This window comes from Phocoena sinus, chromosome 3 (assembly GCF_008692025.1).
Source record: "Phocoena sinus isolate mPhoSin1 chromosome 3, mPhoSin1.pri, whole genome shotgun sequence".
NCBI lineage: Eukaryota > Metazoa > Chordata > Mammalia > Artiodactyla > Phocoenidae > Phocoena > Phocoena sinus.
In genome coordinates, this window is record NC_045765.1 from 6907407 (window position 1) to 6929368 (window position 21962).

The following is a 21962-nucleotide window of genomic DNA, read 5'->3' on the forward strand; positions in this document are numbered from 1 at the left end:
CTTCCTAATAGGTTCACAATTTTCCCCAGCTTTATTGAGATATAATAGACATATAACATTGTAGATGTTTAAAGTGTATATAACATGTTGATTTGATACACTTATATATGGCAAAAAGATCACCACCGTAACATTAGCTAACACCTCCCTCATGTCACATATTTACCATTTCTTTTTTTGTCCTGAGAACATGTAAGATCCGCTCTCTTAGAGATCTGACTATTTTTTTAACTTTTCCTCTAGCAGCCTAAGTTAATAAACAGGCCCATCACTTCCAGTGAATCCCATTATAATTAGGTTCCCCGACCCCCAAAGCTACCTCTACCAAAAGACTCAATTATTAAGACAGGTGGTGGCAGATTCCTTGGGTGAGACAAGAGCCTGACCCTAAGAGAGATATGGCCAGCGTCAGATGAAAGGCAGACAGGGACACAGTTCACTGGTTTATTCTCAGACTTGAGATTATGCCCTATGGCCTAGGGCAGTGGGGAGCGGACTTGGGGATCACGCTAGAATGGATCTCTCTCATCATATCCCAGCCCTCCCTAAGGAAGAAGCAGATGAAATATACAACAGAGGGGGTTTTCCCTTTTAATACAGACCCAGGTATAAATAGGGCAGCACCATTAGGATCCTGATTTACCCCCCACCATCTTGGCCCCCAAACCATCTGGCATGGCAAGGTGCATTGGGGGAGATATGGGGGGAAGCAGTATTCAGAGCTAGCGGGGCTGAGGCAGCAGAAGGAACACACAGCTCAGCCCAGGGAAGTCCCACTTCCCTCTGTCGTCTGACTTCAGTCCGTTCACTGTGAACCCACCTGAAAATAGGAATGAGTGAAGAGGTCCCAGCCTGGGATCAGGAGACATCCAGTGCTTAACTATGCGGAAGGTAGCACCAAAGGGTGTTGAGAGCACTGACTGAGGGGTGGGAGGCAGGCATGGGGGGCATTCATCAGCTCTGAGTTAGAAGTTCATTGCATGGGGGTCAGGGGAGGGAGTTGAGCATCGGGTGAGCATGAAGGGGAGACAGAGCCAGACTACAGTTATGCCAGCCGGGGTGAAGTGCAGGGAAACGGGACTCATGGGCCAGGGGAGTCCAGCCTCCAGACCCCCGGAATGGAGAAGGAATACTGTTTGACGGTGATGAACAGACTCTCCCCCGGCTCCACAGTCCCAGGAGACGATAAATGTGATGGCTTCAAAGCCTCAGCACCAAATGTGCCCCATCTGGGGCTCCCTCATTTTCCCTCCCACCCATGAAGCTCTCAGCTGCTAAAGCAGACGGGGCCCAGTTCAAACCCAAACTTCTGGTTCGTCTGGCCAAAGTCAGCGGACGCCACGTCCCATAAGGGCAGAAATCCCACTCGGGAAGAGCTGAACTGGAAGAGGGTCTTCGTCTGTCCCTTCCGGAGCTGACCGTGGGAAGACACGGATGCTGAGTCAGGGGGAGGGTAGCCACAGCCTCCCGCCCTGCTCTGGCCAGCCCCTCACCCCTCCCTTACCCTGCAGCCATCGTAGGGGACAGTGATGGTGGCTGCTGCCGTCTGGTTGAAGGACAGCTCCTCCCCGTTGGTCCCAAGGAAACTGACAGAGCGGCCATGGTCTCCTGCAGCTTCGTCCAGCCAGGCGGCCGAGTTCTGGCAGGAGTATGTGAAGCTCTGGCGGGCTGTGGCACTCAGCAACTTCAGGAAGGTCAACTGTACCACACTCACCGGGGCCCCATCAGCATCCACGTAGGAGAACTGGAGGCGGGACAAAGGAGAGGTGAGCGTGCTCCATTCGCCTCTACTCTTTCTGAGGTACCCACCTCCCAGGATCTCCACCCACCGCAGACCTGCCCGCCCTGCCACGTCCTCATCTTTATCAGCCCCACCAGCCATCCGGCCGTCCACGGTTCTCTTGCAAGCCCCTAGGCACGTGTGGCTATTGAGTCTTTGAAATGCAGCCGGTGAGACTGAGAAAGTTTTCAAAACTTTATTTAAATTTTAATTTTTTTCTGTTGGCACTCATTTTTTAAAAATTGAACTATAAGGGCTTCCCTGGTGGCGCAGTGGTTGAGAGTCCGCCTGCCGATGCAGGGGACGCGGGTTCGTGCCCCCGTCCGGGAAGATGCCACATGCCGCGGAGCGGCTGGGCCCGTGAGCCATGGCCGCTGAGCCTGCGCGTCCGGAGCCAGTGCTCCGCAACGGGAGAGGCCACAACGGTGAGAGGCCCGCGTACCGCAAAAAAAAAAAAAAAAAATTGAAGTATAGTTGATTTACGATGTCGTGTTATTTTCTGATTTACAGTGAAAAGTTTTAGTTATTTGTGTATGTGTGTGTGTATATATATATATATATATATATACACATATACTCATATATATATTATTTTTCAGATTCTTTTTCATTATAGGTTATTACAAGATATTGAATATATAGTTCCCTGTGCTATACAGTAGGTCCTCATTGTTCGTCTATTTTATATATAGTAGTGTGTATCTGTTAATTTCAAACGCCGAATTTATCCCTCCCTCCCCTTTCCCCTTTGGTAACTGTAAGTTTGTTTTCTATGTCTGTAAGTCTACTTCTGTTTTGTAAATAAGTTCATTTCTATCATTTTTTTAGATTCCACATGTAAGTGATATCATATATTTGTCTGACCTACTACACTTAGTATGCTAATCTCTAGGTCCATCCATTAAAATTTTTTTTTATTTAATTATTTAATTTAAAACTTGTAAGGTTAATTTATAACTGATAACTGAGCTTCAATCCATTTATCAGAAAACTGAGGTTTGGAACAACTTGAGGATGTGAATCTACTTTTTCAACTGCAGGTTTTATGCAATCTAAGTACTTCCAGGGAAAGTTAGTGCCCAAATTACGATGTGCTATAAATATAAAATATGTACCAGACTCCGAAGAACTCAGAGGGGGAAAGTTTAAAATGCCTCAATAATCTTTATATTGATATGACAATATTTTGGGTATATTGGGTTACATAAAATATATTATTAACTTGAGATAACTGGCTTGGTAACGCGTCCTGGCTTCCTTCTCTTCCCTGTACCCTTTCATGTTCCACAATTGATGCTTTCTGGAATCACGTCCCCGGTAAACCCCTTGCAATTGAGTCTTTGCCTCAGGGTCTCTTTCAGGGGAACCCAAACCAAGATACACCCTGACATTATATTATAGCTTTGTTTCCTTGGTTATTGTCTGTCTGCTTCCTTGGTCCTATTCCCAGTAGAATACCAACTTCATGAAGTTAGGAACTTTTCTTTGCTGCTATGCTCCCAACGTTTAGCATACACATATATGTTACATAAACAAATCCCAGATGAACCCAAGATTTCCACTCCATCCTGTAAACCTGACCTTCTTTCCATTTACATATCTCAGAACCTCACTAGACATCAGTCCCTCAAACCAGGAACCTGGGTGTCATCCCTATCCCTTCCCTCCCCTCCATCTCATCAGTTACTCACCTCATCAATTACTATCGTGCCATCTCATCAGTTACTAGGTCCTATTGACTTGTCATCCCATCAATTACTAGGTCATACTGACTCGCCCTCTTAGAGGTTGTTCTAAGCCATGCCCTCCTCTCCATCCCCATAGCACCAGCTCCAGCCTGGTCCCTTCCTTGCTCTCTTGGACCAACACATCAGTCTTCTGGGTCTCCCAGCCTCCAATTTCCCCATCACCACCACCACCAGCTCAGAGGCATTTTTCTATCACAGAGATTTAATCTCGGTGCCTCCCTCACTTAAAAACATTCCATGGCTCCCTACTGCTCATAGATCTTTCTGAGGAAGTGGGCCTAGCTCACACCCACCTCCCCAGCCTCCTCTCCTACCACATTCCCCCTCACACTCTCTAGAGCACAGCAAGTCACCTTTTCTTTAAATTTACCAGGCCCTCTCTTGACTCTGGGCCTTCGTATATCCTGTTCCATCTGCCTGGAACACTATTCCTTGTCCTCCCAAACTTGCAACCCAACTTATTCCTTAGACCTCAGCTGAGCTGTGACTTCTACCAGGAAGCCTTCAGGTCCTTCCAGCACTGCCTCTGGATCGCCACCAGGACCTGTGCTTTGCCCTGTCATACATCTGATGCTGTGATCATCAAGAGGCAAAGTGAGTCTATCCTTTTCATCTCATCTCCTCCAATTCCCATGCTGGTTCCCACCAATTTTTATACCATCCCCACCTTGGCCTCCAGGGCAACTCACCTTCTTCCCTCGACGGAATGTGCTATACCAGCTTCCCAGCTTTTCTCTGGACCAGGAGGCCAGTTTCACCTGGGGAATGGAGGGGACGGTGTAGCAGGTGCCCCAGGGGGCCACCATGTCCTTTCTGCATTTATCTCCCCACAATGAAAGCTACTGACTGTAAATATCAGGGACTCTCAGTCTGTTCTCTGACTGTTGGACTGGACTTGGCTGGTGCACAGGACGGACCCAAGAGGCTGGGTGTTCCCGCCTTCTGAGGCAGCCTCCACCAATGATTGATGAGAGCTGGTGGATAAATGCCCCGGCTCCCTCTCCCCGAGGTGGGGGACAGCTCCCAGGAGCCTACCCTACACTGTCTCCTGGAAGTCCCCAGTGACTGAGCCTTGGGTGTCCAACGGTGATGTTTTAACAGCACACTCCTTATTGGCTGCCTCCCCTGGCCCCTCTCACTTACCCCTCCTGGGATCACTTCCTAAATAAATGACTTGTCCTTGTCAAACCCTCATCTCAGGGTCTGTGTCTGGGGAACCCAAACCAAGAATGTTCCTCACTCCCTGCCCCAGCCTCTCTCTGGGCAGAAGGAAGATGAGCTGGTGAGAGATCAGGCCTCAGGTGTCAGCAACTGTTTAGAGATCAAGCCCTGCCCTCAAGCCCCCATAAATTGGGTGGGAGTGAGCTCGTCTAAATTTGCATCCACTAGGGTATCTGAGTTCCCACTAAACCAGGGCTCTGACCAGTAAAAAATAAGAATAAATAAGAAGGACGTTATTGGGCACTTTTGCAGGCCCTGAGCTTACAATGTGTTTTACCTGCAGTAGAGGTATTAACACAGCGACACACATGGTCAGTGTTCATTCAGTGTCCCCTGATATGTTCATTGGCGCCTCAATGGCACAACCACCCTATGAGGTAGATACTTTCTTGAACCCCACTTTACAGATGAAAAAACTGAGGTGACAGATCTGGATTCCAGTCTGAGCAGTCCAGGGTTCAGAAGCTCACTGCACACCCACTGCCCTCTATAGCCAAGCCTGGTGCTTGGTGTCAGAGGCTGTTAGGCTCAGGGCTCCCTGATGGGGAAGCTCAGGATTTCTGGGGAACCAGGTGGAGGGCAGTGAGCCCATGGGGCCTATAAGACAGCAGGTTAGGAGGCACAATAGAGCGTGGTTAAGGGCTGGGACAAGAGCCAGACTGTCGTGGGTAATCTTGTCCCTCTCTGTGCCTCAGTTTCCCTGTCTGGGGGATGATAACAGAATTTTATATTTTTAATTGAAGTATAGTTGATTTACAATGTTGTGTTAGTTTCAGGTTACAGAAAAGTGATTCAGTTATACATACATACATATCTATTTTTTTCAGATTCTTTCTCCTTATAGGTTATTACAAAATATTGAGTATAGTTCCCTGTGCTACACAGTAGGTTCTTGTTGGTTACCTATTTTAGGGATGATAACAGAATGGCCACATCGGTGGTTGTTAATGCAGCCAAGCACTTAGGGCTGGCACACATACCTGCTATTTCAAGGTTCTCCATCATTATTGATTTCTTTACTAGATTTTCTTATCTGTCTTTCCCCATAGAAAATGAGCTCCATAAAAGCAAAGCAGTTTTTTTTTTTTTTGGATTCTCTGCTGTAACCCCAGCATTTCAAGGAGTTGGCATACAGTAGGTGCTCAATAGATGTTAGTTGAAGGAAAAATAAAGTCCCAGTCAACGCCTGGTGTGTGTGTGTGTGTGTGTGTGTGGACAGGGTATGAATGAAATGGTTTCCAGAATCTGGTCCCTCCTTCCACGACCACCACCTCCCACTTCACCCCCAGAGGTACTCACGGTCTCAAACTTCTTGTCTGGGTAAAGGCAGGTCTCTCCTCCCGCTGTGAAGTTGCAGAAAACCCTGAGCGCATCCCGCGCGCAGCCCTGATTGGGGTCAATCCAGTATTCCCCTGCCGCAGAGCCAGGTAGGGCGGATGAGCCGGGCGGACCCCAAGGCTCCCCGCCCACCGGGGGAGGGACGGAACCTCACCGTCGGGCAAATGCGGGTGGTTGCGGTGCAACTCGCTGCACACGAGGCCTGGGTTCTCAGCCGTGCCCGGAGGGCGTCGCAGCTGCTCCAGCTCGAAGCTCAGCGACGTGATCGAGGCCAGCACCTCCTCCAGGGCGCCCTCCGGGACTCCCGGGCTCGGGACCGAGCGCCGGCGCCGGCGCAGCCCGTGCAGCTGCGCGGATGGACCCTGGGCGGAGGTGGGGATGGAGGAGAGGAGGAGATCAGAGACGCAGGAGGAAGAGACAGGGAGAGAGAGGGGCAGAAATGAAAGACGTGGGGGGCAGAAAGACACAGGGGTAGGGGGAGAGGAGAAAGGGGAGGGAGAGATAGAGACAGGGACAAGGAGAGATAGACAGTCAGAAACAGAGACACGGGAAGGAGAGAGACAGAAGGGCTCAGAGATGGGGAGAGGCCGAAGTGGAGAGAGGATAAAAAGAGACAGAACCACAAAGTCAGACAAAGGAGAGAGAGAGAGACAAGGACAGAGAGAGACAGAGAGAGGGTGCGCCCGGAAGAGAGAAACAAAGGTAAAATAGTGAAACAAGTGTTTGAGATAGAGACAGAGAAAGGCCAGGAGAGATGGACATACGAGATACGGTCAGAGCCCCCATGGATGTCCCCCCCAATGCCCTACACACAGCTCAGATCCTCCTTCAGCTTTTGGGGCCACCTCCCACCCCACCTGCACCCCCTGAACACCTGGTGTTCCACCCAGTTCTGGGCACTGAGGGACCCAAGGGGGACACACTCCAACACAGTCCCTGGGTAACTCACCTGGGGGCCGGGGGGACCTGGGGGTCCAGTGTCTCCGCGGGGACCTTGGGATCCCTGTAGGGAGAAGTCATTTGGGTGTGAACTCTGTCTATGGAGACCGCTGCCTGCCAACACAAACACACACACACACACACACACACACACGCACACACACACACACACACACACACACACAGCACTGGGGGTAAGGACATGCAATTTTCAGCACCAAGCATAAACCGCACATTTTCTTTCTATATGTGAACACCTCTGAAGTCATCATCTTAACATCTGTGACAAGTCATAGTTTACTTGGTAGAACTGTTTTCTTCCATAGCAGTTTATAAAATAATGGCTCATCTTACAATGGATGGCATCTTAGATTTGATAAAATACAATGGTAGGTGTCGAAGAAATACTTGTTGAATGCCTGACTGACTGAAAAAATAAATGAATGAATGCAAAGGCCCTGAGGGTTCTAGCGCAGTGAAGGGGGCTGGGAAGCTGGGATGTGGGAGCCCGAGGGAACAGTGAGTACTCACCAGGGACCCCTTTGAACCTTTCTGTCCTGGAGGACCCTGTGGGGTAGAGACAGGGAGAGCCGGAGTCCTGGCTGGCCCAACAAGGTGACCCCACCCCACAAATCCCTCATACTCACCACCACACCTCGGGGTCCAGGGTGGCCCAGAGAGCCGACGGGACCAGGGGAACCCTGGAGAAAGGACATCAGAGTCATCATTGTTAGGGTTCATCCCTATGGTCCAGACACATCCCCCAGACAGGCTTCCAGTTCCCTCCAAAGAAGACCCCAAACCCCAGATGCAGACTTCAACCTTCAAGTCCCCAGAGAGAGTCCCCCATTTTCTCCAGACACAACCCCTATCATTCTAGACCCAGGCTTCCCGAATCCCCATACCCACAGTCTCCAAACAAGCCCCACTTCTGCCTTCCCACCACCCTCTGAACACAATCTTCCCACTCGAGGCAGGACACACACTCACAGGTTCTCCCTGGAGGCCAGCAGGGCCTTGCACTCCTGGCAAACCCTGATCCCCTTTCTCACCAGCCTCCCCAGGGGGGCCAATGAGACCAATTAATCCGATGTGGCCCTGGAGGATAAAAGAGGCACATGTTGGGGAAGAAGTGTGGGCGGGGGATTGGGAGATTTTTCTCCTAGAGCCTTGGAGTAGTAGAGGAGACTCCAATCTCCTAGCCCTCTGGCTACAGAGGGAGGTAAGGGTGGAGGAGAGGGGGGTTAAGTGGGGGAGGAGAATAATGGAAGGAGGTATCCTTACCTTTTCCCCCTTGAGGCCAGCATCTCCCTTCAGCCCTGGGAGTCCAGAGGGCCCCTGGAAGAAGAGTTAGGGTCAGCTGGTGAGTCTCAAACAGAAAGCCGCAAAGTCCATGTGAGTGACTGGGGGATGGTCAAATGGGAAATTACCCAGGTTTCAAATGGAATTACCAGGGAAGTGGTCATGGGGATGATGGCCAAGAAAGAGGAGGGACGATGAGAGATGAATGAAGGGGTTTGTTGGAGCACGGCCAACTTGGATGGTCAGTGGTCAACATCAATGTAGATGGTCAGTGTAGGCTATTAAGATAGGTGGTCTGTTTGGTCAATGTAGACCATCAAGATAGAGGGTCAGTGTGGATAGTCAGTGTAGACCACTGAGATGAGTGATCAGAAGAGATGGTTAGTATAGGTGGTCAGGGTTGACCATCAGATGGATAGTCAATGAGTGGTCAGTCTGCAGCATCAACACCCATGGTCACTAGATGCTCACTGGATGCCCAGTGTGGTTCCCAGTGCTGGGACCTCAGGGACAAAGAAGTCTCTTACCAGGGGGCCAGGAGGGCCCAACTGTCCAGGAGGTCCCAGCAGGCCTGCTTCACCCTAGGGCAAAGCAGAACATGGGGGGCTGAACTCTGCCAGAACTCAATGTGGATGTCCCGCTGCCCACCAGGGTCAGCTCCTTCTAACTATGGTGAGAAATTACAAGATGGGAGCACATAAGGAAGGCAGGATCCGCGCCCCCCCGACCCTGTCCCTGTTCCCACCCCACTCACCACAGGGCCGGGGATCCCTCGAAGACCCTCAGGCCCGACACGCCCAGGGGGCCCTCGAGTCCCCACTGGGCCTGTCCTCCCTGGGGGCCCGTCAGGACCTGGTTCCCCCTGAAAAGCACAGGGGCAGGGGAGGGGGCAGAGAGAGTCAGGGGGTGGCTGCCTCCTGACCCGCCAGCCAAGAACCAGCAGGGAGGGGTCGGAACTGGAGCACCCGTTGTGTCCCAGGCCTCTCCCCATTCTGATGGCCCAACTGTTGGCTGACAGGTCAGGACAAGGGCCCCCCACCCCTTGGCAGGGGGCACTCACCTTGGTACCTTTCTCCCCTTCTCTGCCTTCTCGACCCGTGCGACCAGAAGGACCCTTAGGGGAGAAAGTGTGAGTGGGGGGCTGTGAGGTGAGTGGGTGCGCTGGGGATGAGTGGGGGGTTTGTAGCGGGGAGTGGGGGGGCTGTGAGAGTGAATGGAACAAAGTTGGAGCCAGGGCAGCCAGGAGGTGGTGGTGGGGTACTCATCACTCACCCTTTTGCCAGGGGGCCCAGAGGGACCGGGTTCCCCAGAAGCACCAGGTGGACCCTGGAGATTATAACCAGCAGGGTAGTTGAGGATGACGGTTTCAGGATGCCTTTTTATTTTTTTTTAAACATCTTTATTGGAGTAGAATTGCTTTACAATGGTGTGTTAGTTTCTGCTTTATAACAAAGTGAATCAGTTATACGTATATATACATCCCCATCAAGATGCCTTTGATGTGAAGACAGCCTTCCCCACATATCACCCAGCACCAGCCATCTCCCGCCTCTACCCTCAAGCTACTCACATTCACGGTGAGGACCCAGAGAGGCAAAGCAGGTGCATCTACAAGGGCCCTGGGTACCTCATTAACCCACTCTCCTGACCCCCCAATTCACCCACCCACCAGCCCCGACCCCCCTCTTCATGCACCACATCCTCTGTTCCCCTACTCACCAGTCCCCCCACATCTCCAGGGTCTCCCTTCTCCCCTGGGGGGCCATCTTGACCCTGTGGTGGGAGGAACAAAGTCGGAAGGGGTCATGGGGGTACATGAGAATTTAGGGGTGAGGTTTGGAGGAATGTGAAGGTTATTTCCTCCATTGACCTTGCCCAGGTCTGTGGGGGTGTTGTGGAGATGGGAACAGAATAGGGAATATGCTAGGCTTTCGAGTAAGGAGGGGTCACACTCACCGAAACCCCAGGGTCTCCTGGGGGGCCTAGGTCTCCTGGGAATCCTGTGGGGCCCTGGAACACAGAATGATGGATAATTATATCTCTGAATGACGGAGCGTTCATTCATTCATTCATTTAACTGTGCCCAGGCACAGTTCTGGTTGCTGGGATACACTGGTGAGCAAAACACAAAATCCCAGCCCTGGTAGAAGGAACATTCTCGTGTTTAATGTGAGCTAAGTATGTTCCATGCATCATCTCACTGCATCCTCTAGGCTTGGGACTCACAGATAGAACTGACCTCAGAGAAAGGACTCGGCGAGTGGCGGGGTGGTGAGATTCAAATCAAGGTCCCTCAGACTCCGAAGCTCCTTGCTGTCCTCCATCCCAACCCCGAGCCCCATCGCCATGGTGGGAGGGGCTCCACCTCTGCCCTGATGGCAAATCCTTCATCAGCCAACTCTGACCTAGCATGAGTCTCAACCTTGACCTTCCCAGCATTGTTAGAACAACTCAGTGTGGAATCAAGTTTCCCCTACTGCAATGATATATAACCACTCCATTTCTATATTGATTCATTCTGTCCTTCAATCATTCATTTACTCAGCCATGTTCCGGGTTGCTTGTGGAATCAGCACACTGGAGGATGGGACCCCCCCACCCCGGCTGGAAGTTGGGGAGCAGGTTCAAGGTGACACATGTGCTCCTCCCCGAGTCTCTCCCTCCATGTCCCCCAGGACTCACCACGTTCCCTTTTGCTCCATCCTCTCCGGGGGGGCCTTTCTTGCCCGGGGGTCCAGCTGCCCCAGATGGGCCTGCATCCCCCTTTTCACCAATTTCTCCCTTGGGCCCCTTTTCAGAAACAGAGTTCAGAGGTGCCTGGCCTCTCCAGGGGTCAAGGGTTAGCATACCTGGACTCGGGAATCTGGGTGGCCTGGGGCTTTCCTGGGGTTAGGGGTCAGAGTAGCCTAGACTGCCCAAGGGTCAGAGGTCAGAGGAATCTAGGATTTATAGGAGTCAGGGGTCAGGATGATCCAGTTGCCCAGAGGTCATGGGCAAATTTGGGCTAGCCCATGTGCCACCCTGGAGTGAATCAGAAAAGGGATCCCCTCTGGGCAACTCATCCCCAAGCCAGGGCTTGTGGTTTAGATCTGAGCCCCACCTGCCTCCTCAGCCCTACACCCTTGTGCAGTATACAACCTAGAGAACTTTGTGTAGCAACCCTGATACCTTTCAGGGCTCTGTCATCAAGATAACGGGGGATGCCTGTAGGTCCTGGGTCAGTGGGTGACTTAGGGCTGCAGAGGTCATGGTGGCCCTAGATGCCCAGGGGTCAGGGATTCCCTGAGATGGGTGCAGGGACACTGGACAAAGGTCACTCACAGGGATGCCTGGGATTCCTGGGGGTCCCGGGTCTCCAGGCTCCCCTGGCTCACCCTGCAGGAGGCAAAGTGAAGGTGAGAAGAGTTCCCATCCTGGCAGCCACCCCCAGGCAGGACTGGTTGTGCCTCCCCACCCCAGGCAGACTCCTGTTCTCTCTCTCTCTCACCTTCTCGCCCACTGCTCCAGGCTGACCAACTCCCCCAGGCAGCCCCGGAGGACCCTGGAGAGACAGCAAGGGGTACAGCTGGGACTGTGCAATCCCAACAGCCCCTTCTTGGGAAAGCTATGTCCTCACCTCTGAGGCATCCTGCCCTCCCCCAGAGTCCTCACCTCTGATCTGCTGGGGCCCTGGGGACCCCGAGGGCCTGGAGCTCCATGGGGACCCTGTGGGACAGTCAGAAGAGCATCCAGTGACCCCATGGTCCTTCAAAGCTCCACTAATCACAAACACCACCCTTGATGCTGGTGACCCACATGATCCTTAAAATGACAATGTGACCTGTGACCCCCCCAAATTGGTTTAATGGCCACCCCCGCCCTACCATCACCACCCCATTTTCCCCCATTGTCCATACCATGGGCCCTACATCTCCAACTTCCCCCTTTTCTCCAGGAGGGCCTGGCATCCCCTGTGGAACAAAGAGGCAAACTTGGGGCACAAAGTGGGAAGGACCAGAGGCTGTACCCTCAAACTCAGACACCTACCTGCAGGCCAGGGGGGCCAATCACCCCCATGAAGCCTCTCACTCCATCATCTCCTTTCTGCCCGAAGAGGCCTGGAGGTCCCCGGCGTCCCTGAGCCCCATCTGCCCCCTGGGGGGAGGACAGGGCAAGGCACAGTTAGGGTCTGTGTCAGGGGTCGGAGAGAGGCTCAAGGCCAAAGTCAGGATTGAGGTTCAGGGTTGGGATTCAGTTTGGAGAGGGTCAGGACTGGGTTTGAAGTTGGGGATGCAGGTTAAGCATCAGAGATTAGCAATGAAGTCAAGGGTTGAGTCAAAGTTTTTCTAAAACCTTTGCATTGGGTGGTGAGTCAGGGTCAAGCTGAGGTCAGTTAAGGTGATGAGGGGAAGGTCCAGATGGGGTTGAGACGTAGGGTAGGGTTTGAGGTTAGGGCCAAGGTAGAATCAGAGTTTGAGCCCAGGTTTGGGGTCTGCATTGGAGGGTGGGTCAGGACTGGGGTTAAGGGTAAGACTGGGTCAGGTTCGGCTACTGTTGGATGTGAAGGTCAGGTCTGAGTTGGGATTGAGGTTAAGGTCACAAGCAGTATTGAGATTAGGGCTGTGATGGGGTTCAGGGGTTGAGGTCAGGATTGAGTCAGATTCTGGGGTGAGTTCATATTGAGTGTTGGCATGGAGGGGTAGGTCAGTGTCAGGGCTGAGTCTGGGCCTGAGTCACCATGGAGAACACTGTCCCTTCCCACTAGGGATCCAGGGGATGGCCACAAAACTGGGATCACTCACCGGGGAGCCTGGGTGTCCCACAAGACCCCGTATCCCTGTTGGTCCAGGTGGGCCCTGGAGGAGGGAACAGAGTCAAAAACCCCTCAGGGCCTTCCCTGGTGGCGCAGTGGTTGAGAGTCCGCCTGCCGATGCAGGGGACGCGGGTTCATGTCCCGGTCCGGGAAGATCCCACATGCCGCGGAGCGGCTGGGCCCGTGAGCCATGGCCGCTGGGCCTGCGTGTCTGGAGCCTGTGCTCCGCAACGGGAGAGGCCGCAACAGTGAGAGGCCCGCGTACAGCAAAAAAAAAACCCCAAAACCCCTCAGGTTCAAGACTGGGGCAGGGGGGGTGGAAACACTAGAGATGTCAATCACTGCACCCCTGTCCACTCCCCCCACCAAAAAGCTGCATTTCCCTCCCCCAACCCTGTCTTCCTAGCTACCAACTCATGGGACCAGACAGAGCATGTGTCCTAAGTTTGGCCCATCAGTATGCTTGCCCAAAAGTCCCACCAGGACCGAGGGACTGAGCTGGCTCCCTGATGCTGGGTTCTACAGCTGAATTTCCGGAGGGAAGCTGGGGGTGCAGTTAGCCCCTTTATTCCAGGTAGCTTGAGTGGCTTCTGTCACTTGCAGGTGTCAAGATGGGTCTCATGAAGGCAGGAAGCTCCGTGGCCTCCCCCTGGCCATCCTCCACATCCCTCTCCCCTCCCCGAGGACCACCCCCCTCACTGGGGCCCCCCACTCACCGCATCCCCCTTATCGCCTTTGCTGCCTTTGTGACCTGGGGCTCCCACTTCTCCCTGCAGAGGAAACAGGATGAGGGAGGATCATGCCTCCCTCTACCCCCATCCTCCCCTCAGCCCCTCCCCTTCCATGAACTCTCTCTCACCTTGTCCCCTTCCTCGCCAGAAGGCCCCACAGCTCCAGGGGATCCAGGAAGCCCCAGGGGCCCTGGGATCCCGTCTTTGCCAGTGGGACCAAGGGGGCCGCGTTCACCCTGATGGGCGGAGTGGAAAGGGGTATGTCGGGGCCAGGGGAGAAATGAGCTCCTGATATGTAGAGGGCTGGGTCTGGGGGATGCCTGGGGGATGGGGGGCAGGCACTTACCGGGGACCCCTTCTCGCCTGCAGGGCCAACAGGGCCTTGGCCTCCACTTTGGCCAGGAAGCCCAATGCCCCCTGGTGGGCCTACAGGACCGCGCTCCCCAGGGGAGCCCTGAAAACAGGGGTGAGGGGTCAGGGATAATAGCAGTAGTGGTAATTCTCATTTATTGGAGGGTTTTCAAGCAGTCAGGCCCTGAGTTAGGTGGTTACCAGCACATCCAATCTATTCCCCCAGACAGCAGCCAGAGGGCGCTGTGAACACCTGAGTCAGCGCACGTGCCTCCCCTCCCTGCCCACATCCCTCTGGGGCTCCCACCCCCACTTGTTGAAAAAAAGGTTTTCCTGGCAGCCCACAAGGTCCTGCACGACTATGCTCTCATCTCCTCCCACTCACCCTAGGCTCACTCCCCTCCAGCCACACGGCCCTCCTCACTGCTTCCTCCAGCCTCAGGACTTTGCACATGCCGTTCCCTCTGCCTGGCACACTCTTCCGCCCAGACACCCACATGGCTCCTCCCTCAGTGCCTTCAGGTCTCAGCTCAAATGTCACCTTCTCAGGAGGCCTTCCCTGGCCTGCCTGTTTCAACGGCTCTCCCCTTCTCCCCTTTACTCTGCGCTATTCTGCCTTGTGGCATTCATCGCGGCTGATCTCTTATCTCCCTGGCTAGATCGTAGTAAACTCCAGGAGAAAGAAGGTTTTTAAACGCTGATGTCTGACACGCAGGTAAGTATGTGCCCAACGGATCATCTCATTGAGATTTACGATCATCTAGGGGATGGGACTATTTTACAGACAAGGAAACGGAGGCTCGCACAGTGACACGACTGCCCAGCCAGTGAGCGGCAGAGTTGGCCGTGACCCCGACCTGTTTGGCTCCCCAAATAGCAGACTTGATGAGGAAACTACCCAGCTTCCCAGAAACCCTGAGACCCCTGCACCCTGCCCGCCACACAGCAGACGGGTTTACACTTACGTTAGCCCCGACGGGGCCGGGAGGGCCCTTGTCACCCTTCAAACCAGTAGGTCCCTGAGGAGGAGATGATTCACAGTCGAGAGACTCCCAGGGGTGCCCCCGGGTCCTGTCTTCACTCTGGGGGGCTCAGAGTTCCCACCCGCTTCCCGGCCACTGAGGTTCAGGGCTCTGTCCCTCCTGCAGCCATTACTTTACTATCACATTTGCCCCTCCCCTGGGCCCCCCTTTCCTCCTCTGCTTCACAGCCCAGCCAGGCACATTCGGGAGGGGCTCCAAACGATACTCACTGGGTCCCCGGGGGCTCCTTGGGGACCAGGGAAGCCCCTGCGTCCAGGTGGCCCTTCCTTCCCAAAGGGTCCCAGTGGTCCCAGGTCCCCCTGGAGGAGTGCAGAAGAGGGAGGTCAGACTCCAGAGAAGAGGGCGTCTCCCCTCAATCTGTGAGTCTGGGCCCCCTGCCCCATGGTGTTGATTCTCAGCCTGGAGGTGCCGTGGGGATGTTGAGGGACCTTTGGGGTCACTTGATGAGATCTCCCGCGGGGCAGGGTCTCACCTTGGCCCCCTCTCTGCCTTCCAGGCCTGGAAGACCTTGTTCACCAGGAGATCCAGGGGGGCCTGGGGGCCCCCTCTCACCCAGAGGCCCTGCTTCTCCCGTCTTTCCCTGGAGAGGAAGAAGGCGCATCTTGAATGGAGGTGGCCTGGGGTGGGGGTCTGCCTGAGATCACCTCCCCCTCCCCCAAATATCCCCGAACTGGTGCAAAACTAGGGAGACCTGTGGGGTCCACTCTGACCTGAGGACCCACGACACCAGCTGGTCCAGGTGGGCCTGTCTGACCTTGGAAGCCCTGAGGAGAAACATTAAAAGGAGGTGTCATGAAAAAAAAACAAAAACAACAAAAAAATGGAGATGTCATGGAGGGGAAGAAATGGAGAGCCTAATGGGGTCATGGGTCAGAGGTCAAAGGGTTTCTCACCAATTCTCCTCTAGGTCCAGGGTGCCCACGTTGCCCGTCTTTCCCTTGGGGGCCCTGAGGGACAAGGTGGGAGAGAGTTGAGGCACAAACAAGGAGTCCCCCCACTGCCTGGCTCCCCCTTCCCCCCCAGCAGGGTGAGCTCACTTACAGGGGGACCCTTTGGTCCAGAGAACCCAGGAGGGCCTTGCAGACCTGGGAGGCCCTGAAATGGAAGCAGAAATCATTCTCTCATCCCTCCCGCCTGCCCCTGAGTCCCACATAATGACAACAGCATGTTGGGTGCTTCCTGCAGGCCAGGCATGGGGTCAAGCATTCTATGCACAGGTTGGCACTTCATTCACCACCGCAGCCCTTTGGGATGGGGACTGCGGTTATTCCCATTCGATAGAGTTGGAAACTGAGGCACAGAGAGCTTAAGTGACTCACCCAAGGTCACACAGCAGGTGAATGGCAGAGCTAAGACATGAACTCACGGCTCTCTGACTTCAGAGGCTGTGCTTTTTCTGCATTCTGCATTATAATGTCTCCCCACCTTCTGGGCTTGTCTCCTACCCAGAATCACACACACACACACTCACTCACTCACTCACCTTTTCTCCAGGGAACCCAGGGGCTCCGTCCTGGCCCACATCACCCTAGGATAGAATGAATGAGACTCAGGCTGCAGAACGAACTCAACGAGGAGGTATTGGGTGGGACTTGGTGAGCCCGGGGCAGAGGGCCTGCTTGGGGGGGCCTGACCACCCACCCACCCCATACCTTGGGGCCTGGTTGCCCTGTGGCACCTGGTTGCCCCCTCTCTCCACGAGAGCCCTGAATAGAAAAGAAGCAAACATTGGAAGTGAGAGGGTGGGGGAGCCTAGGAGATGAGGATGAGTCCTCTGGGTCCCCCCACCATGACTACCTGAAGTAACCCAAACCCTCTTCCCACCCACTTCTCCTCTCGCAGCCAGCCCCTCCTTCCAGCCCTGCCCCCATTTTCTTACTGGTGGTCCCCGCTCTCCTTCCAGGCCTGGCTGCCCAGCCTTCCCCTGGAATGTAAATTAGATGAGGGGGAAGCAGAAGAGGGTGATGGCGCAAATACATGACACAAACACACAAATGCACCCAGTCAGAGACCTGGAAAGATGCCTGCCCCACATTCATTTGCAAGCCTTTCACTCACACGCACGCATAAGTACAGCTTACACATGCAACTACGCAAAGATCACAGGCACCCGATTATATTATGATTGCACCTACAGGTCCACACATACAAGCACATTTGCTCACACAGACACTTATTTATCGCAGCTACATGGTATGCACACATGACTGCATGCCATCGCAGCATGCAGGGGGGGACCGCGGCTTCGAGATGACACTCGGAGCCTGTCATGTAATATGTCCCTTGCACACGTGTCTATCCAGTGTAAACACGTATGTGCATAGATCATGTGAGGACACGGTCCTGATAAACACAGCAGTATACAAACCCTCATGTGCGTGTACACAATGTCCATTTACACAGCTACAGGGCACACGTAGCGAAACAACGCATGCATGTATACACAATCCCCCAGGTGTGCAGAAACACACACATATGTGTATTTCCCTATTCTTTCACACACTTCGACATACCCCCTCACACATGCATGCCCATAGTCACACAACGTACGTGCAGCTGGTGCCCTCGTTCACCCAGTCACAGGCCCCTAGGCTGCAGCACCCAGACCCCATCTAATCTGCACTGAAAGGCACACGGGATCCACATGCATACACAGACACGCAGGCACATTTGTTGTAATGCCAGGTGGGATCACCTACACGTGCCCTGCATTGTACATGGCAATATGTGTGCACACAAGTGCTTCCAGGCATAGACACAGCCACCTAGGGCCCCACGTGCTATCACGCACAGCCATACACTCTGTTCCTCTCATGCAAGCCCTTCCCTCTCCCCTGACCCCTGGATTGCGACTCACCCGCTTCCCTTTTTCTCCTAATGGTGCCAGGGGCCCGGGAAAACCAATAGATCCCTGAGCAAAGAGAATGAGAGAGAAGACGTGGGTGTGAGGAGTGGGTGACGTTAGCCCCTCACCCCATTCAGCCACCCCATCTTTTCAGGCATTTCCAGGCCAGTGATTCCAGAAAGTTCTTTGGCCCCTCCAGCCCCAGTGAGCAGCCCCTTCCTTGCTCACTGCATTCCAGCCACACTGGCCTCTTTAATGCTACTCAGATACCAGTACATTCCTGCCTCAGGACCTTTACACTGGCTGCCTTTGCCTAAAATGCTCTTCTCTCAGATCCCCACAAAGCCAGCTACCCCTCATCATTTAAATCTCATTCAGACATCACCTCCTTCGAGAAGCCTTCTGCCATCATCCTGACCACCGCATCCTCAAGTCATGCTCTGTTTATCACGTCCTATTTTGTTTCCCCTATAATATTTGTATTGAAATGACCTTGCTCATCTGTTTACTTATTCAATGACTAGGACATAATGCTCTGGTCTTACTCCCTACTGCCTGGCACATGGTGGTGGCTTACTCAATACTTGTTAATTAACTGCCTCCAGTACTTGCTTTCCTGCCCATCGTCCCTTGACCTGAGGGAAAACATCATACGCTCTGATATCCCCTCTCACCACCCACTGTGTTTTGAATCCTAGATCCATCACTAAATTAGCTGTGTGGCCCTGGACAAATGGATTGACCCCTCTGAGCATCAGTCTCCTTTGTAGCCTGGGGATACCAACAATACCTCCTTTACAAGGTTTTCGTTAGGATTAAATGGGATATATATAGAAAGTGGGGTTTTTTTTTAAAGGTACTTGGCACATAGTATGTGCTCAAGAAATATTAGCTGTCTTTGTTATTCATGCTGATTATTAGTAAGTGCTATGGACTGAGTGTTTGTGTCCTCCCAAAATTCATATGCTGAAGCCTCAGTCCCTAGTGTGATAATATTTGGAGGTTGGGCCTTTGGGAAGTAAGTAGGTCATGAGGGTGGGGCCCTCGTGAATGGGATTAGTGTCTTTATAAGAAGAAGAGGAGACTAGATCTCTCTCTCTCTCTCTCTCTCTCTCTTTCCTTCTCCCTCTCCCCTATGTGAGGACAAAGACAGAAAATGTTCATCTACAAACCAGGAGAAAAGCCCTCACCAGAATCCAACCATGCTGGCACTCTGATCTCAGACTTCTGGTCTCCAGAACAAATTTCTGTGTTTAAATCACCCAGTCTAAGGTATTTTTTTTTTTTTTTTTTTTTTGCGGTACGTGGGCCTCTCACTGTTGTGGCCTCTCCCGTCGTGGAGCACAGGCTCTAGACGTGCAGGCTCAGCGGCCAGGGCTCACGGGCCCAGCCGCTCCACGGCATGTGGGATCTTCCCAGACCGGGGCACAAACCCACGTCCCCTGCATCGGCAGGCGGACTCTCAACCGCTGCGCCACCAGGGAAGCCCCAGTCTAAGGTATTTTTACTCTAGCAACCCAAGCTGAATAAGACACTGGTCTCAACTAAGCCAACATATCAGGCCTCCTGTAAAGTATTCATTGCTTGTTGCCCAAGATGCACTGATCAGTCTTGGCTAGGAGGCTTTGTTCTAACTCCCATGAATTTCTGTTCCAACAGGCTGAGTTCTGCTCTTAGTTTTGATACCTTGAGTTAATCCCAAACCTATTTATGTCAGTTGCCCTTGCTACTGGGGTCATGTGACTTAATGAAACCTTACAAAAACTGATGAAATGTAGAAAAGGAAAAGAAAGATATCTGTAAAATCTAGGTTAAATGGAAAAGACTCAATGTAAAGGGAAGTCACTAAAAAAAAAACACTGTCAAATTAGGCATGGGCAAGATAACTGCTAGATCGAGATACCAAAAGTGTGGAACTCAAGAAGGATTCTGTACTCAGATTTCTTCCCAAGTGTCTTTGCGTTTCTGCTCCACTTTATGTAACAAAAAACTATAAATCATCAGTGATGTAATATGGGTGTGGTTTAGGCAGAAAGACATGTCTTACCAATAGCCTCATTCATCAAAACATTGGCAGCCAAACGTACAGTTTTACATAAGTACATTCTAAGTTATAATTAATTCAAGATATGTAAAATATGTATTTTTTATGATTCTCCTCCTTACTGACTTGTTTGAACCAACCTCAATCATACCAAATAAGAAGGACCCTACAGTTTTATTATCACCAAAATCATCAATTTTATCATAATCAAATTGATGAGGTAGCTACTACTGGTATCTCCCTTTCGTAACTGAGAAAACAGGTTCAATAGACTTGTTCAAGATCATTTAGCAGGTAAGGTGTGACTTACTCAAGGTCACTTAGCAGATAAGGCTGAGTATTTGAGCCTAAGTTTATCTGATGCCAAAGCCCACATCTTACACTTTCAATGCCCCATGGGGTGGACAGCTCACACCCTCAGACCACAGCCTGGACCTCCAGATGTTAGTCAGTCTCTGAACCCTGCCCCTGCCCACCACCCTCCTGCTAGCTTCTGACCTTAAGGCCTGGACGTCCTGGGTAACCTGGGAGACCCGGCACCCCAAGCTTGCCCTGCAGAGAGATTATGGGACAAAGGTCAGAGACTGCAACTTGGAGGTAAGTGGGGGAGGGGTAGGAAGGCTGGGGCATGGTTGCAGGGGTAGGAGGGGGGGGATTCAGGGAAACATGGGTTCAAGTCCTGGCCCCTGCCTGCTAGGGGTATGTCCTTGGGCAACTCATTCAACCATTCCAAATCTCAGTTTCCTTTTCTGTAAAATGGGGGTAAAAACGTCTGTTGCCTGTGGTGGTTATGAGGATAAAAATAAGATAAAGTGCATGGAATTGCTCTGTAATGCTGAGCTGGGGAATTGAAGGAGCTGAGAGCCTCCTAAAGTTGGAGATAAAAGAGCAGAGGGCAGAAGGCAAAGGGCCAGGGAACACCTTGCCTGCAGGCTAGAAGCTGGGGTATAGACTAGAGGGGGTGACCAGGTCCACTCACCTTCTCCCCAGCTGAGCCTGGGGGCCCCTCCTCACCAGCAAGCCCCACCTGCCCCTTCTGCCCTTCAGGACCATCCTCTCCCCGAGGACCTGGGGGTCCGGGTTGCCCCTGGAATAGAAAAGGAGAAGCCCTGACATCAGTCCCTTTGTCATTCCTGTCTTTGCCCCAGTTCACCCCCTCCCTCTCTTTCCCAAGTCCCCTAGATCCACCAGACCCCTCCTCTGGAGGCCATCTTACCCAATCGCCTTTAAGCCCCACATCACCCTTGAAGCCTGGGAAGCCATCCTCTCCCTGGGTGGAAGATAGTACAGAGATCAGATGTCAGGCTTCAGGGAAGGGACACAGCCAGAGCCCCATTATTAGGGTTCCCCCCTCAAGGAATCCCCTCCCTTCTCACCTTCTCTCCTTTCTCCCCCTGGAGGCCCCGGTTGCCAGAGGTACCCTGAAAAATATAAAAGCTCTCAGGTCCCCCCTCCCCCCACTTAAGAAGGGCCCCAGACTCGGGCCCCGGACTCAGTCCCCTGCCCTGAAACAGCCAGGAGAGTCCCAAGCAGATGTCAGACTAGAGGAAGGGGGGGTGAGGGTCAGCCCCAGAGGAAATTATCTTTCCCCAAAGTCTGCTAGTATGGTGTGCAAGAGGCTGCCTCTCCCCCGCCCCTGCCCACTGGCAGCCTCCCAAGGTCATCTGTGTGGGGGAGTGCAGGGAAGGCCAAATTTCCAAGTAATTGATTCCCATCTCCCGGGGACACTGTGTCCACAGTTCCTTCTGGCAGCAGAAAGAGGATGAACATTCCAGGCCCCGGCTGCATTCTAAAGGCAAAGGAATGTTTCCCATTGTGCTGGCTACAA

At 52.9% G+C, this 21962-nt stretch overlaps 1 protein-coding gene across 1 annotated transcript in view; it reads right to left on the minus strand.

The window, feature by feature from the left end:
* Positions 1-430: 430 nt before the first annotated feature.
* Positions 431-21962, minus strand: part of COL5A3 (collagen type V alpha 3 chain) — a 38668-nt gene continuing 17136 nt past the window's right edge. The window contains exons 28-67 of the mRNA XM_032628853.1: positions 21511-21555; positions 21351-21404; positions 21114-21221; positions 20633-20686; positions 18103-18156; positions 17125-17169; positions 16898-16951; positions 16729-16773; positions 16287-16340; positions 16139-16192; positions 15956-16009; positions 15718-15825; positions 15455-15544; positions 15168-15221; positions 14198-14305; positions 13980-14087; positions 13837-13890; positions 13110-13163; positions 12355-12462; positions 12225-12278; positions 11980-12033; positions 11816-11869; positions 11650-11703; positions 11011-11118; positions 10285-10338; positions 10048-10101; positions 9601-9654; positions 9389-9442; positions 9083-9190; positions 8856-8909; positions 8311-8364; positions 8017-8124; positions 7674-7727; positions 7558-7593; positions 7037-7090; positions 6242-6449; positions 6049-6161; positions 4218-4286; positions 1505-1744; positions 431-1414 (exon numbers count right to left, since the gene is read on the minus strand). Of these exons, the coding sequence (XP_032484744.1) occupies positions 1268-1414; positions 1505-1744; positions 4218-4286; positions 6049-6161; positions 6242-6449; positions 7037-7090; positions 7558-7593; positions 7674-7727; positions 8017-8124; positions 8311-8364; positions 8856-8909; positions 9083-9190; positions 9389-9442; positions 9601-9654; positions 10048-10101; positions 10285-10338; positions 11011-11118; positions 11650-11703; positions 11816-11869; positions 11980-12033; positions 12225-12278; positions 12355-12462; positions 13110-13163; positions 13837-13890; positions 13980-14087; positions 14198-14305; positions 15168-15221; positions 15455-15544; positions 15718-15825; positions 15956-16009; positions 16139-16192; positions 16287-16340; positions 16729-16773; positions 16898-16951; positions 17125-17169; positions 18103-18156; positions 20633-20686; positions 21114-21221; positions 21351-21404; positions 21511-21555 (3090 nt within the window). The 3' untranslated portion in view covers positions 431-1267. The remainder of the gene's footprint in view (positions 1415-1504; positions 1745-4217; positions 4287-6048; positions 6162-6241; positions 6450-7036; positions 7091-7557; positions 7594-7673; positions 7728-8016; positions 8125-8310; positions 8365-8855; positions 8910-9082; positions 9191-9388; positions 9443-9600; positions 9655-10047; positions 10102-10284; positions 10339-11010; positions 11119-11649; positions 11704-11815; positions 11870-11979; positions 12034-12224; positions 12279-12354; positions 12463-13109; positions 13164-13836; positions 13891-13979; positions 14088-14197; positions 14306-15167; positions 15222-15454; positions 15545-15717; positions 15826-15955; positions 16010-16138; positions 16193-16286; positions 16341-16728; positions 16774-16897; positions 16952-17124; positions 17170-18102; positions 18157-20632; positions 20687-21113; positions 21222-21350; positions 21405-21510; positions 21556-21962) is intronic.